A 13395-nucleotide genomic window follows, 5' to 3' on the forward strand; every position below is an offset into this window, starting at 1 on the left:
CTCTTTTCTCTCTCTCTTTCTCTCTCTTTCTTTCTCTCTCTCTCTCTCTCTCTCTCTCTCTCTCTCTCTCTCTCTCTCTCTCCCCCCCTCTCCCTCTCCCTCTCTCTGCTGCAGTTTAATATATGAGATGCTACATGCGCTTGCATGGAGAACTCATTTTGCATGATTATGCAACTTAGATCCAAACAGGCAGCTTCGTGTGAGATGCTCCCTCCCGTCTGCGCCCTTAAATCATAGGTGTTGTGGGGAGAGGGAAATTGCAACAATCAGATGCTTGAGAGGATTCTGTCGGGGTTGGGGAGGGGGCGGATACAATGTAGAGTGCCGGATTATAGAAATGTTCTGGACAAGGGGGAAGTGAGGAAAGTGGGGTCCGCCCTTTGGAAACTTATTGGAACATTCATAGTGAAGCAAACAGACGCGCACATGTACACACATACACACACAAAATACACATAGAATGCCTTCAAGCATGCTGTGTCCTAATTAAATGGCCCATTAGCTGTGCCTCATACATGATTAGGTTTCTGGACTTTGGCACAAGTAGGCTTCCAGGTCAGGAATGAGTGTCAGGGGCTACCCCCATTCTCACTGAGGCCATTGATCTCATTCTCTGTGACCATTAGGAAATCAGAAGATTTCTCCTCCTAGAGTTAGAAGAGACATTAGGAGAAGCCCGTCCAAGCCCCTCATTTTTCAGAGTGGGCACTAGAGAAGAGTACTGACCCCCCCAAAGGTCACACAGCAAATTTATGGCAGAAGCCATATTGAGGCCCATGCTTAGTGCTCTCGGCTGTTCCTAGGCACAAAAGGAGAAATGGTACATGGGAAGGCAATGGGCTGATTAACTCAGAGACGGGCAGCTATGTGGAGTTATGAGTGTCATGAGAGACCTGAGCAGCCAGCCTGAATTAGGACAAGATTCTCCCCCACCATATACCTAAAACAAAGCCAACACAAGTTCCTCTATCTCTCTGCTTGAATATCTCATACAAGAGGAAACTCGGTAGAAGCAGCCCCCTCTCCTATGGGACAGCTTATTGGCGGGAAGTTTCTCCCATGTGGCAATCTGCCTCTCTTGTTCAGTGGTCTAGCTTCCACTCGGACCTTTTCATCTTGCCCTCTGGGACCCAGCAGAACAAGGCTAACTCCTCTTCTACATGACAACCTTTCAGTTATTTGGAGACAGCTAGCACTTCCCTACTGAGTCTAATGGTGAACAATAACATACATTGACACTATCTATCAGTACATAATCACATGAATGGGGAAGTAGGGGGACATTGATGGATAGAAAGATGGCCTTGGAATCAGAAAGACCCAGGTTCAAGTCATACCAGCTGCTAGCCTCTGGGCAAGTCACTTAACCTTCTCTAGAAGACTGCAAACTTCAGCAAAGGGAACAATCTTCATTAGTAAAGAGAGTTTCCTCACTTGGAGTTCCCTCCTCCAGGTATTGACTGATGGGGATGGAAAGAAGGATACTGTTACCATGGGGATGAATGATAGTCAGATATCAAGGCACTGAGCAGGGGGCCAGTCGTTAATGATAGTTTACATTCATATAGTCCTTTAAAGTTTGCAAAGTCTTTGACTTGCCTTCTACGGGGTCGGGCAATATGGTAGAGCCAAGCGGGCATTGGAGCTGGCAGGAAGGTCTGGACTCAGAGCCTCCCTCAGACACTTAGCAGCCATGCAGCCCTGGGCAAGTCACAATCACTCTGCCTCATTCTCCTCCTCAACGAAATGAAGGGTTTGGACTCAAAAGTCTTCAAAGACCCGTTGGGCTCTAAATCAATAACCCCACGAGCCTAAGCGTTATTATCTAGGTTTTACAGAAGAGGAAACTAATGCCGAGAAAGATGAAGTGACTATCTTTGAGGGCGGGGACTGTCTTTTGCCTCTTTTTGTATCCCCAGTGCTTAGCACAGTGCCCAGCACATAATAGGCACTTCATAAATGTTTATTGACTGACTGCCCAGGGTTACAAAGGCAATGAGTCTCTGAAGCAGAATCCAAATCCAGGACACTCTGACTTCAAAGTGAATGCACTTTCCAATAGGCCACACTGCCTCTCCAAGGTAGATTGAATGACAATGCAGAATGCCGCCCTGGTTTCATGACTTAAAAATCATAGGCTCATAGATTAGGGTTGGAAGGGATCCTAGAAGTCATAAAATCCAACCACTTCATTTTGCAGATAAGGAAATTGAGATCCAGAGGTGTTAGTGATTTTCCTAGGGTTACGTAGGCAGTGGGCAGCTAAGTGGCACAGTGGATAGAGCGCTGAGCCTGGAGTCAGGAAGACTCATCTTCATGAGTTCAAATCTGGCCTCAGACACTTACTAGCTATGTGACCCTGAGTAAATCACTTAATCTTGTTTGCCTCAGTTTCCTCATTTGTAAAATGAGCTGGAGAAAGATGTGGCAAACCACTCTGGTGTATGTGCCCCAAAAATCCCAAGTGAGGTCACAAAGATATGACTGAAAGGACTCAGCAACAACGTATAGGCAGTACCTATCTAAGGCAGGATTCAAACCCAGATCTTTCTGACTCCAAGTCAAGCACTCTCTCCACTAAGTCACACTTTCTCTCATTCTTATTTATGTCTGTTTTGCCTCTGTCATTAGAATGCAAGCTCCTTGAGAGGAGAGACTGGTTTTGAATTTTTCTTTCTTATTCCCAGCACAAGGAAGCTTGAAGGACTGTTTTTGGGTTTTCTTTGTATCCCCAACACTTAGCACAGTGCCTGGCACATAGTAAGCACTGTTATGTTCACTGATTAATTGGTTATAATTCTATGACATCTTGGGCCAGGACCAAGCTTCAGCTCAAAATCAAATCTCCTTGTGGTTGTTTTTGTCTTCGTTTCCCGTTCTCCACCATCCCCCTCGTCACCCCTACAGGAGTGCCGTGGACTCTGCATACGTGGCTGGAGTCTTTGAGGGTCTCTTTCCAGCAGCATCGGAGACCACTGATCCAGTGTTTATTAAAAGAGTTTAAATCTATCCAAGAAGAGGAGTACACAGAGGAGCTCATTACCCAAGGCCTGCCACTGATGTTTGAGATCCTGAAGGCAAGCAAGGTATGGATGGAAGGGGCTGGGCTCCCTGTTGGGCCTAGATACCCAAAGAGAGAATATGGTGGCCACACAGCTCCCTCAAATGCTCCTGTGCACCTGGTAGGGAAATGGCCAGCTTTGTAGGGTTTCAGCTTCTCAGAGAGCCATTGTACCTGGGTGATTTGGCCATAGATCATCAAGAAAATGAGGGGGTTGGACTCACTAGCCCCATGGCCCCTGCCAGCTCTAAATCTATACTCCTGTGTAACCTGGCCCAGATTCATCCATGGATTACACATGGATCTTCAGTCCATAAAATGATGGGGGGTTGGGTTCAGTGACCTCTAAAGTCCCTTCCAATTCCAAATCTATGAGCCTACAATCATATGCTTAGCACAGTGCCTGGCACCTAGCAGATACCTAATAAATGCTTGTTGACCTGACATCATGTGGCTTTTTCTTTACCGCTACTTGCTACCTTTGTGACTTTGGGTAAATTGCTTCTGCTCTCTGGCCTTCAGTTCCCTTATCTGTAAAACAAGTAGATTGGAAGAGATGACAGGATCAAGTCAACAGCATTTATTAAGCACTTACTGTGTGCTAGGCAGTGCCCATGGGCTCATAACATTGGAGATTTAAAGGTATCTTAAAGGTCATGGAGTCCAACCCCCCATCATTTTATGTATGAGAAAAGGGAGGCTGAGAGGAAATAAGTGATTTGTCCTGGGTCACACAAATAATAAGGCTAAGAGGTGGGATTTGAATCCAGATTCTTGGCTCCAAGTCCAAAACTTTATCTCATGCTCAGCACTGCTTCAACAGTTTCTAAAGGCCCTTGCAACTCCAGAAGAGCAAAGAGCTTCATAGTCATATACTGTGAGGATCAGTTAAAGGAACTAAGGATGCTTAACCTGGAGAAGTGACATAAGGGCTATCTCCAAATCTTTGAAAGACTGTGGTGTGGGAAAGAATTTAGGCCTGCATTGAAAAGTTGACCCCAAATGAAATGAGGTGCCTTTAGAGGTAGTGAGCTCCCCTATAGTAGAGGCCTTCAAATAAAGGCTGGGGGACCACCTGTCAGGGGCTGTTATAAAGGGGATTCCTGTTTAGGTACTTGTTGGATTCAATGGCCAATGAGGTCCCTTCCACCTCTGAGATCCAGCGATTTCAATCAACCAATAAGGATTTATTAAACACCTGATATGTGCCAGTCACTGTGCTAGATATGGGGGATAAAATTCCAGAGAATGAAATGATCCCTACTAGCAGTGATCTCATCAGAAAGGAGTAAATGGGAATTCCAAAGTGGCTCATGGAAATGAGGTTATCAACTTCATTGACACTGACAAAAATGGAAGGAAAAAAACCCAGCAGACAATAGAAAGACCACATAATGGGCATAAGTAAGAGGCACCATGTTAACCAAGATGATTTGCATTCTAGAAGTGATGTTAAAGATGCGATTACGGACACATGAAGCCAGAAAGGGAGGTGAGGGCCGTGAAGTGAGTGGTCCAAAGGGGATCAACACATTAACCAAAGACTAGGAAAAAGCGTCCCCTGTTGGAGGTGGAGTAGATCAGAAAGATGCAGGGAAAGAAAAGGACAAGAATCACATGGGATGGGAAGGAACATGAGTTAAAAGAAGAAGAATCCGTACTCATGAGCTCAAATATCCACGGACACCCGGCTCTGTTTTCCAAAGCTGAACAATACGATCTTGTCAGGGACTGATCCAATCTCTCTCTCCTTCAACTTTTCCAACTGTGAAATGGGGGGCCCATATCCCCATCCAGATAAATGTAGACCAGGATCTTAGGACTCAGAAACTTTAGGAGAATGTCTGCTTTCTGACAGTCTTCCCTCTGAACTATCCTGGAGTTCTCAGACCTTGGGAAAATTGTAACCCTGGTGAATCTGAAGCAAGACTCGAACCCGGGTCTCCATGACTCCAAGGCCAGCTCTCTCTCCACTATACCTTAATAAATGTTGAATTGAACTGACTTAAAGAAAGGCAGGGATAGTAGCGCATTGTCCCAATTGGAGAATAGCATTCTGGTGATCCCGGACGAGCCCCTCCTCCCTCTCAAGTCCTTCTCTGCATCTGTACGGTCAAGAGGCCCAGGGACCAGAGCCCTTCTCTATCCATGTGCAGATGGGATGTCGGGTACAGCGTGGCCATGCGCCCCTAACCATCACTAACAGAGGGCTGCGTCCCCAACAGCCCGGCGTGTCGGAACACGATTCCGTAGCTCTTTGGTCTCTCCAGTTGAGTCAGCTGGCCGAGCCTTCGGGAGACTCAAGCAGAACCAATGGCAGAGACTGCACGGCTGTCACGGTCCTGCCCTTTTCCCAGCTCCTCTCTAGGAACAGAGCCTGGCTTCTGAAGCTGCCATTGTGACCACTCTGACGCATCTGCGCCTGAACCCGCCTCTCTAAGGAGACCGCTGGCTTCTTGCCCAGGCAGAAACAAAAGTGCTAGTTTGTGGCTCCCCTTTGATGAATTCCGGGTGGCTACAAGAAGGCCTTGGTCCAGAGCTGACAAAATCCATTTGGGAGTACAATCTATAGCTGCCGTGGTCCAAACCCTCCAACCTCTCCCTCCCTCCCACAACTATTAACTGGAGCTAATTACATACATGCCTCTTACCGACAGAGGCAATCCACTTGAAGCTTAGACAGAATTCCTTAGGGAGGCCACTAATTTTAATTCAATAAATTAAGCTGCTTCTCCATGCTAGGGCCTAAGAAAACAAAGGAGAAAAAATATGAAACTGTCCCTGTCCTCAAGTAGTTTCTAATTTATTGAGGGGAAAGTGAACAATGCCAGCACCTGAATGGGCCTACTGGCAAAAACAGGAACCCTGACAGGGGGACCAGAAGAAATTCAGAGCAAGACTAACGGGAGACTAAAGTGGTACAGGGAAGAGAACCCAGGCTGAGAACAAGGAGGCCTGGGTTCTAGTTCTGGTTCCACCGCTACCCTCAACAAGTCTTTCCATCCTCCTGAGCCTTAGGAGTTGGTGTGACATGGTTACCACAATCTCTTCCAGCTTCCAGCATTCTATCAGTCAATCAGCAAGCATCTCTTAAGGGGCCTACTATGTGTCAGTCACCAGGGATACAAGGGTGAAAATGAAACAATCCCTGCCCTCAAGGAGCTTACATTCTATCTATAGAAATAACATGTGCCCAAATATATGCAAAATAAATACCAGGTGAGAGGCAGTGTGGTGTAGTGGACAGAGAACTGGCCTCCACATCAGGAGAATCTGGATTCAAGTCCTACCCCTGATACATACTGACTGTTTGACCCTAGGCAAGTCACTCAGCCTTTCAGTGCTCAAGACAGTTCTTTAAGGCCATAAACCATGAAGCAGGTACCAAGAGGGAGTTTATTCACAAAGAGTTCACTATGCCCAAGAAATGGCAGACCTGGTCCAAAAAATATACATGGTAATTCTACAGGGGAGATGCTAGAACCTGGGAGGAGGAAGAGGTGATTAGGAAAGGCCTTACATAGGAGGCTTTCTCTATGTACTCATTGGAGAGATCAATAAACAGGAATAACAATCAGCTGGTAGTAACGTCAAGCGCTGTCCAAGGTTCTGGGATACAGAGAAATGCAACAAGCCTTAAGAGGCTTACATTCTATCAGTGAATATGTTCAAATATGTCCAAAAAGTAATCAGTAGAATAGTGGGGGGAGAGAAAGAGAGTCAGTGAAGGGAAAAAAAAAAGACAGAAGAAACAGAAGGAGGAGACAGAAGGGGAGGGTCTGAATAATCCAGACTCTAGCTAATCAGCCCCTGAATTATTGAAAGATGCCTATACTTTAGGACATCAATTTCAATACCTTGTCCCCTTTCTGAGGTTCATAGGATGTAAAGGACAGTAGATTTAGAGGTAGAAAAGGCCTCAGAAGTCATCTGCCCCAATCCTCTCACTTTTTATAGATTTTATACTCAGGCCCAAGAGGTTAAGGGACCCCAGGTCACAGGTTATGGGCTACAGAACCAGGATTTAAACCCAGGTCCCCAACAATGCTTTTTCCATCACCACACCATGTTGTGAAATGACTGAGCTCTCCAAAGATCACTGGCTGCTGCAAGCTCCTCATTCCCATATTTTCGGTATTAAGGGAACTGAACTTGTGGTTATTTGTGTCTTATTCAAAGAGAGCCTTGTCAATATGCCAGGAGCAATCATCTACTGTTATTGAATAGGGAATCCCTGTTTGCTGAAACCCATGAGCTAAAGCAGTAAAGGCAGTTATGTTTAGAAACTAAACTTGATTTTCTCTGCTGTGACCCACAAAAACCTACTCTCTAATAGATGTTAAATAAACAGAAAGAGAGAGTGTGCCTTACTATGGTTTCAGGTCCCCAGTAATCATACCGCTTTTCCCAGAGACCTCTTGGCAATGAGGTCTCCTGAAATGAGCAGCTCAAGAAAGTCAGTCCATGCCCCACTGGGATAAGGAAGAAGTTTTAATGGCAAGTTCAGTTCCCTGCTGAGGGACAGGAGCTCCCGCTGCCCTCACCCAGGACTTCCCCTTGCTCAACACAGTATAGAAAGACTCAGATTGTGTTAGACAGCTTAGGCCAGGCCCTTGCAATCCTCCAGCTCTCAGATTTCTCATTTCTCTTCCTTAGAATGAAGTGATCAGTCAACAGCTATGTGTCATCTTCACTCACTGTTACGGACCTTATCCCATCCCCAAACTGGTGGAGATCAAGCGGAAGCAGACGTCTCGTCTAGGTAAGTTACTACCCAGAGGCTGCCTTGCAACTTGGAAACAGACAGGAGGGAAACCAGATGGAGGGGAGGGGGAGGGAGGGAAATATTCCCACCCACTTCTTTAAGCACATCCGTAGGAAGTTTTTCACCTGGAAAGAATATCATATGGAATATCTTGGCAAACTTGGCCTATCCCGTATGGCCATTTTCATGTCTACAAGGAAAAGGTAACCTAAGACCCATGGATCTGAAAATGGAAAAGACCTAATGGTGATCTAATCCTGCTTAATTTTCTCATCTAGAAAAGCAGGGCTTGGATGATGGTGTCTGGTGCCCCCTTCTAGCTCTCATCTAGCTAAGAGTGTTGGGCCTAGAGTCAGGAAGACCTGAGTTCAAATCCAGCCTCAAGCACCTGTTCTCTGTGCTATTCTGTCTGCCTCAGTTTCCTCACATGTGTAATGAGGATAATAATAGTCCCTACTTTGGTGGTTTGTAAGGATCAAATGAGATCATAGTTGTAAAAATGCCTTAAAATGCTATATAAATTCTAGCTGTTAGTTAGCTCTGTTAGAGCTATGGTCCTATGAGAAATGAACAGGAGACTGAGTGACATTCTTACAGAAGAGGCTGATGGGAGAGATGTTTACCTTTCAAAACTCAAAACCACCTGGGTTCTGACTCTAGGTAAGGATTCAAAGGAGATATGGCATATCTGCCCTCTGGCAGAGAATAAACCATTCAAGGCTTCATGTGAAAGAATCCATGTCAGCGGCTTGGCTTTACCTCTGACTGAGTTCTGTTACCAATGCCAGGTAGCAGTCTGTGGCTTCAAAGACCAATCCCATAAGCACTGTTTTTCCCATCAGTGATGATATGTAATGCAGAAAGTAAATCTTCCCCCTGCTCTGGACTAAAGCCTCTCCCCTGTTCCTTTTCCTTCTTTCTAGATCCTCATTTTCTCAACAATAAAGAGATGTCTGATGTTACCTTTCTGGTGGAGGGAAGGCCATTTTACGCACACAAAGTACTGTTGTTTACTGCATCTCCCAGGTAAGTGCTCAGTCTCATCTTGAAAGTCAGTCACGGTCACTGCACAGACTGGGACTGTAACTATAAGCCAGAAAGTGAAAGGGAGTGAGAGGAGTTTCGTGGACTGGCTCACTTAGCAAGTGAGAGAATTGAGGACCCATGCTCACAGGATTGATCTCCCAATGCCAGCAGAAGGAAAGCTGGCAGGCTTCTCGTCTCTAAACAGAGAGGTGATGGACTATGGGAGTGGAAGGGGCGTGCATTGCTGGATATGGCCAGTGTGCAGATGGATTTTGCTTTTTAAAAAAAATGGCTTTATGATGTGTGGGGGTGGGAAGGTAGTGTCACCATTGAGATCATTCCTAGTCATTAGGAAGTATCAGCAAAGAAGCAGGAGAAAACATTAAAAAATATCTCAAGGAAGGAAGGACAGACAGAACAGAAAATGGAGGTGAAAGAAATGGAAGGAAAAACAGCAGAAGGGAAGGAAGGAAGGAAGAAGGGAGGGAGGAAAGAAGGAAGGAGGAAGGCAGAAGGAAGGGAGGAAGAGAGGAAGGAAGGAAGGAAGAAGGGAGAGAAGAAGGGAGGAAGGGAGGGAGGAAAGAAGGAAGGAGGAAGGCAGAAGGAAGGGAGGAAGAGAGGAAGGAAGGAAGAAGGGAAGGAGGAAAGAAGGAAGGAGGAAGGCAGAAGGAAGAGAGGAAGGAAGGAAGAAGGGAGAGAAGAAGGGAGGAGGGAGGAAGGGAGGGAGAAAAGGAGGGAGAGAGGAAAGGAAGGAGGGAGGGAAGGAGAAGGAAAGGAGGAAGGAAGAAGGAAGGGAGGAAGAGAGGAAGGAAGGAAGAAGGAAGAGAAGAAGGGAGGAGGGAGGAAGGGAGGGAGAGAGGGAAGGAAGGAGGGAAGGAGGGAGAAGGAAAGGAGGAAGGAAGAAGGAAGGGAGGAAGAGAGGAAGGAAGGAAGAAGGGAGGGAGGAAAGAAGGAAGGAGGAAGGCAGAAGGAAGGGAGAAAGAGAGGAAGGAAAGAAGAAGGGAGAGAAGAAGGGAGGAGGGAGGAAGGGAGGGAGGAAAGGAGGGAGGAAGGGAAGGAGGGAGGGAGGGAGGATCTTGGGAAGCAGGGAAGGTAAATTTTAAGCCAAGTTCTGAAAGTGCTGGTGAAAACAGGAGCAAAGGCTGCCTAGAGAGTCAGAGGCCATCTCATCCACCCCCTTCATTTTGCATGTGTAGACAGTGAAGTACAGGGAGGTGGAGTGATTTATCATAGAACAGAGCCAGAAGAGACTGTAGAGACCATCTATTATTTTATAGATGAGGAAACTAAGGTACAGATAGATTAAATGATCTGACTCTTCCTGACCCCATTTGGGTTTTCTTGGCAGAGATACTGGAGTGGTTTGCCATTTCCTTCTCCAGCTTATTTGACAGATGAGGAAACTGAGGCCAACAGGGTTCAGTGACTTGCCCAGGGTCACACAGCTAGTAAGTGCCTGAGGCCGGATTTGAACTTAGCAAGCTAAGTCTTCCTGGCTCCAGGCCCAGCGCTCTGTCCACTGCACCACCCAGCTGCCTCTGATTTATCTAATGTCACAGAGATAATATACATCAGACTTGGAAGAGTATTTAAGACAGTTTATTGAAAGCCTTCAACCAAAGGCTGGCTATCCACTCATTCATGGATATTATAGAACAGAATTTTATTCAGCAAAGAGTTGGACTAATGGCCTCTGATGTCCCTTCCAACTCAGAGATTCTTTGAATTTGTTTTCCCATATTATAGCCCTTAAAATACTTGAAATCACGCATGACATCCTTCCTAAGACTCCTATTCCTCCACCTCATTGTCACAGGGCAAGTTCCCTCATCCTCCATGCAGTGGGTTCTTTCCCAAGTCTGAGTTGGAGAAGCTAAGTTGACTGAGTCCAGATCCAATCCACCTTTCATGCCATTAGTGTGCATTGTCAAATATAGGATGTTCCAAGAAGTCTGCTTAAGCTTAAAACTCCCCTAAGACTTTTGGTGACACCCTGTATTAGGGGCACAAATGCAACACAATAGAAAGAGAATGACTCATGCGTATCTATGACAGATCTATGATCTCATCAAGGCAGGAATTCCTGGTGTGAGAACACTTCCCCTTCCACACCAATTGCCATTAATCCATGACTTCAGAGATTAATCCTGGAGGCCCAGAGAGGTCTTTGACTTCTAAGCCAGACTCATGCAGAGAGTGGGGATCCAAAGTGAGATCTGAACCCATGTTTTTCTAATGGCAAGCCACATCCTCTATCCATTCTGGTGTATTACCCCTGTATTTCCAGATGTTATCATGAAAAGGCACCAGCACTGTTCAATTTGTCAATGATGAGAAGAAGCTATGTTTCTGATTGGCTGTGTTCTTCATTCATTTTTTTCTCTCTGTTTTCTTTCTTGTCTAGGTTCAAGGCACTCCTGTCCACCAAGCCAACAAACGACAGCACATGCATTGAGATCAATTATGTGAAATACCCCATCTTCCAGGTAATCTCACCATCCCTGGCCCCAGGCACTTCCCAGCATTCACAATACACATGTAGTTGCCTCCCAGTTATCTGTCTGGGGCCTGGGGGTTCTACCAGCTGCACAGACTACCTGTGGACCTTCCTTGGACTTCCACTGGAAGAAGCCTAGGGAATGAGTGTGGATTTTAACATTAACCAAGTAAAATGCAGTGAAGGAAAATAAGTCTGCTTTCTAACAAAGTAAACCATTCTTCCTGAGTTCAAATCTGGCCTCAGACGTTTACTGGCTGTATGACCCTAGGCAAGTCACTTCACCCTGTTTGCCTTAGTTTTCTCATCTGTAAAATGAGCTGAAGAAGGAAATGGCAAATCAGTCTAGTATCTCTTCCAAGAAAACCCTAAATGGGGTCAAGAAGAGTAAGACATGACAGAAATTAATGAACAACAAAAGAATCCATTCATTCAGTGAAACAGCATGGTACGGTGGAAAGAATGAGGACTTTGGTGTCAGAACACACAGGAAGTAGAAATGAGGAGAAAGGGCATTCTAGACAGAGGGGACAGCCCCAGAGAATGTCTGGAAATGGGAGATGGAATGTTGTTCATGGAAGAGAAAGTATATGTCAGTGAGGAAGGGGTGAGAAGACTGGAAAGGTAGGGGCAAGGTGCCTAGGTTATAAAGGGCTTTGAATGCCAAGCTGTCCAGCTGTCATCCCTCACCACATGCCCTCACCACATGTCTTCTCTTTCTAGTACACAATTTCTTGACATATTTTACCATTTCCTACATTACATATAAAGAAACTGAGGGTCTGGGAAAGGTTGAATGGTTTGCCCATTGACATAGCACCAGTTAAATGTCAGATGAAGGACTTAAAATGAGGCCTTCCTGGCCTCAGGTCTAGCACTCTATCTACAACCTAGCTGGGTGACCCTGGGTAAGTCTGACTAAGTTTCCTCATCAGTAAAACAGGGATCCTAATAGCACCTACTTCACAGAGTTGTTGACAGTCAACAAGCATTTATTAAGCACCTACTGTGTTCCAGGCACTGTACTAAATGCTGGGGATTCAAAGAAAGGGCAAAAACACAGTTCCTGCCCTCAACTAGCTTATATTTTATAGACAGTTCTAGAGAGGTTGTCTTCCTGATTTTGTTACAGATGAGAAAACGGATTCTCCAGACAGTCATTGAGTCAATAAGCATTTGTTAAACTCTTACTATGTGTCAGGCACATGTGCTAAGCTCTAGGGATACACTAGACAAAGAAAGGCCAAAAAAATATGGCTCCTCTCTTTACAGAGCTCATTTTCTTACTCAGGAGACAATATGCAAATGGCTTTGTGCACCAAAGATGTATGCAGTGCAAAGGGGAGGGAATCTCAGAGGGAGAGCTCGGAGCAGGGGACACCTGAGGCCTCCTGGCAAAGGTTGGGTTTGAACTACTAAGTCCTGAAGGAAGCCAGGGAAGCTGGGAGGCAGAGATGAGCAGGGCGAGGACTGGGGTGAGAATCAAATGCAATAGCCTATGTTAAATGCTCTGGCTTCTCTAAATGCTGTTTGCTGCTCTATTGTTATGTGAACTCAAACTCCTCTCCTCTAAACGCCATATGGCCCAGAGTAAAGAGCCATCTTGCCCAGGAGAGGTCCCAGAAGCCCTTGGGAGGTAGAACCTGACACCCTTTGCATCCCTCCTACACACACACACACACACACACACACACACACACACACTAACTCTGAAACTCTCCAAGTGTCTGTGAATGCCTTCAACTACACCATTGAGTGTGGGCCTAATTGGGAACTTCACTGTCATACGTATCAGAAGGGCTGGCCCAGATTAATCATTGGGAGTATAATGGCTTTTGACTGGGCCTAGGGTTCCCTGCCACATTAGCCTGAAGTTATAAAGGGAAGGGATGAGTTAGTGGGGCCCTGGGGATTTTCCTGACCCACCCTCCTCCCCATAAAAAGGAGTGATCTGTGATTTGTGGCTGGAAATAGCCTGAGTGGAGCTGAAACCAGCCCTGGAGGAGGGTCCCAGCTGTCCTATTTATTTCACTTCCACACTGATGG

General features: G+C 45.9%; 1 protein-coding gene across 1 annotated transcript in view; it reads left to right on the forward strand.

The window, feature by feature from the left end:
* BTBD11 (BTB domain containing 11) overlaps positions 1-13395 on the forward strand; it is a 365146-nt gene that overhangs the window by 337674 nt on the left and 14077 nt on the right. Inside the window, 4 exon segments of the mRNA XM_036760805.1 lie at positions 2908-3086; positions 7718-7823; positions 8750-8852; positions 11257-11338. Coding sequence (XP_036616700.1) covers positions 2908-3086; positions 7718-7823; positions 8750-8852; positions 11257-11338 — 470 coding nt within the window.

This window comes from Trichosurus vulpecula, chromosome 5 (assembly GCF_011100635.1).
Source record: "Trichosurus vulpecula isolate mTriVul1 chromosome 5, mTriVul1.pri, whole genome shotgun sequence".
In the NCBI taxonomy this organism is placed as follows: domain Eukaryota; kingdom Metazoa; phylum Chordata; class Mammalia; order Diprotodontia; family Phalangeridae; genus Trichosurus; species Trichosurus vulpecula.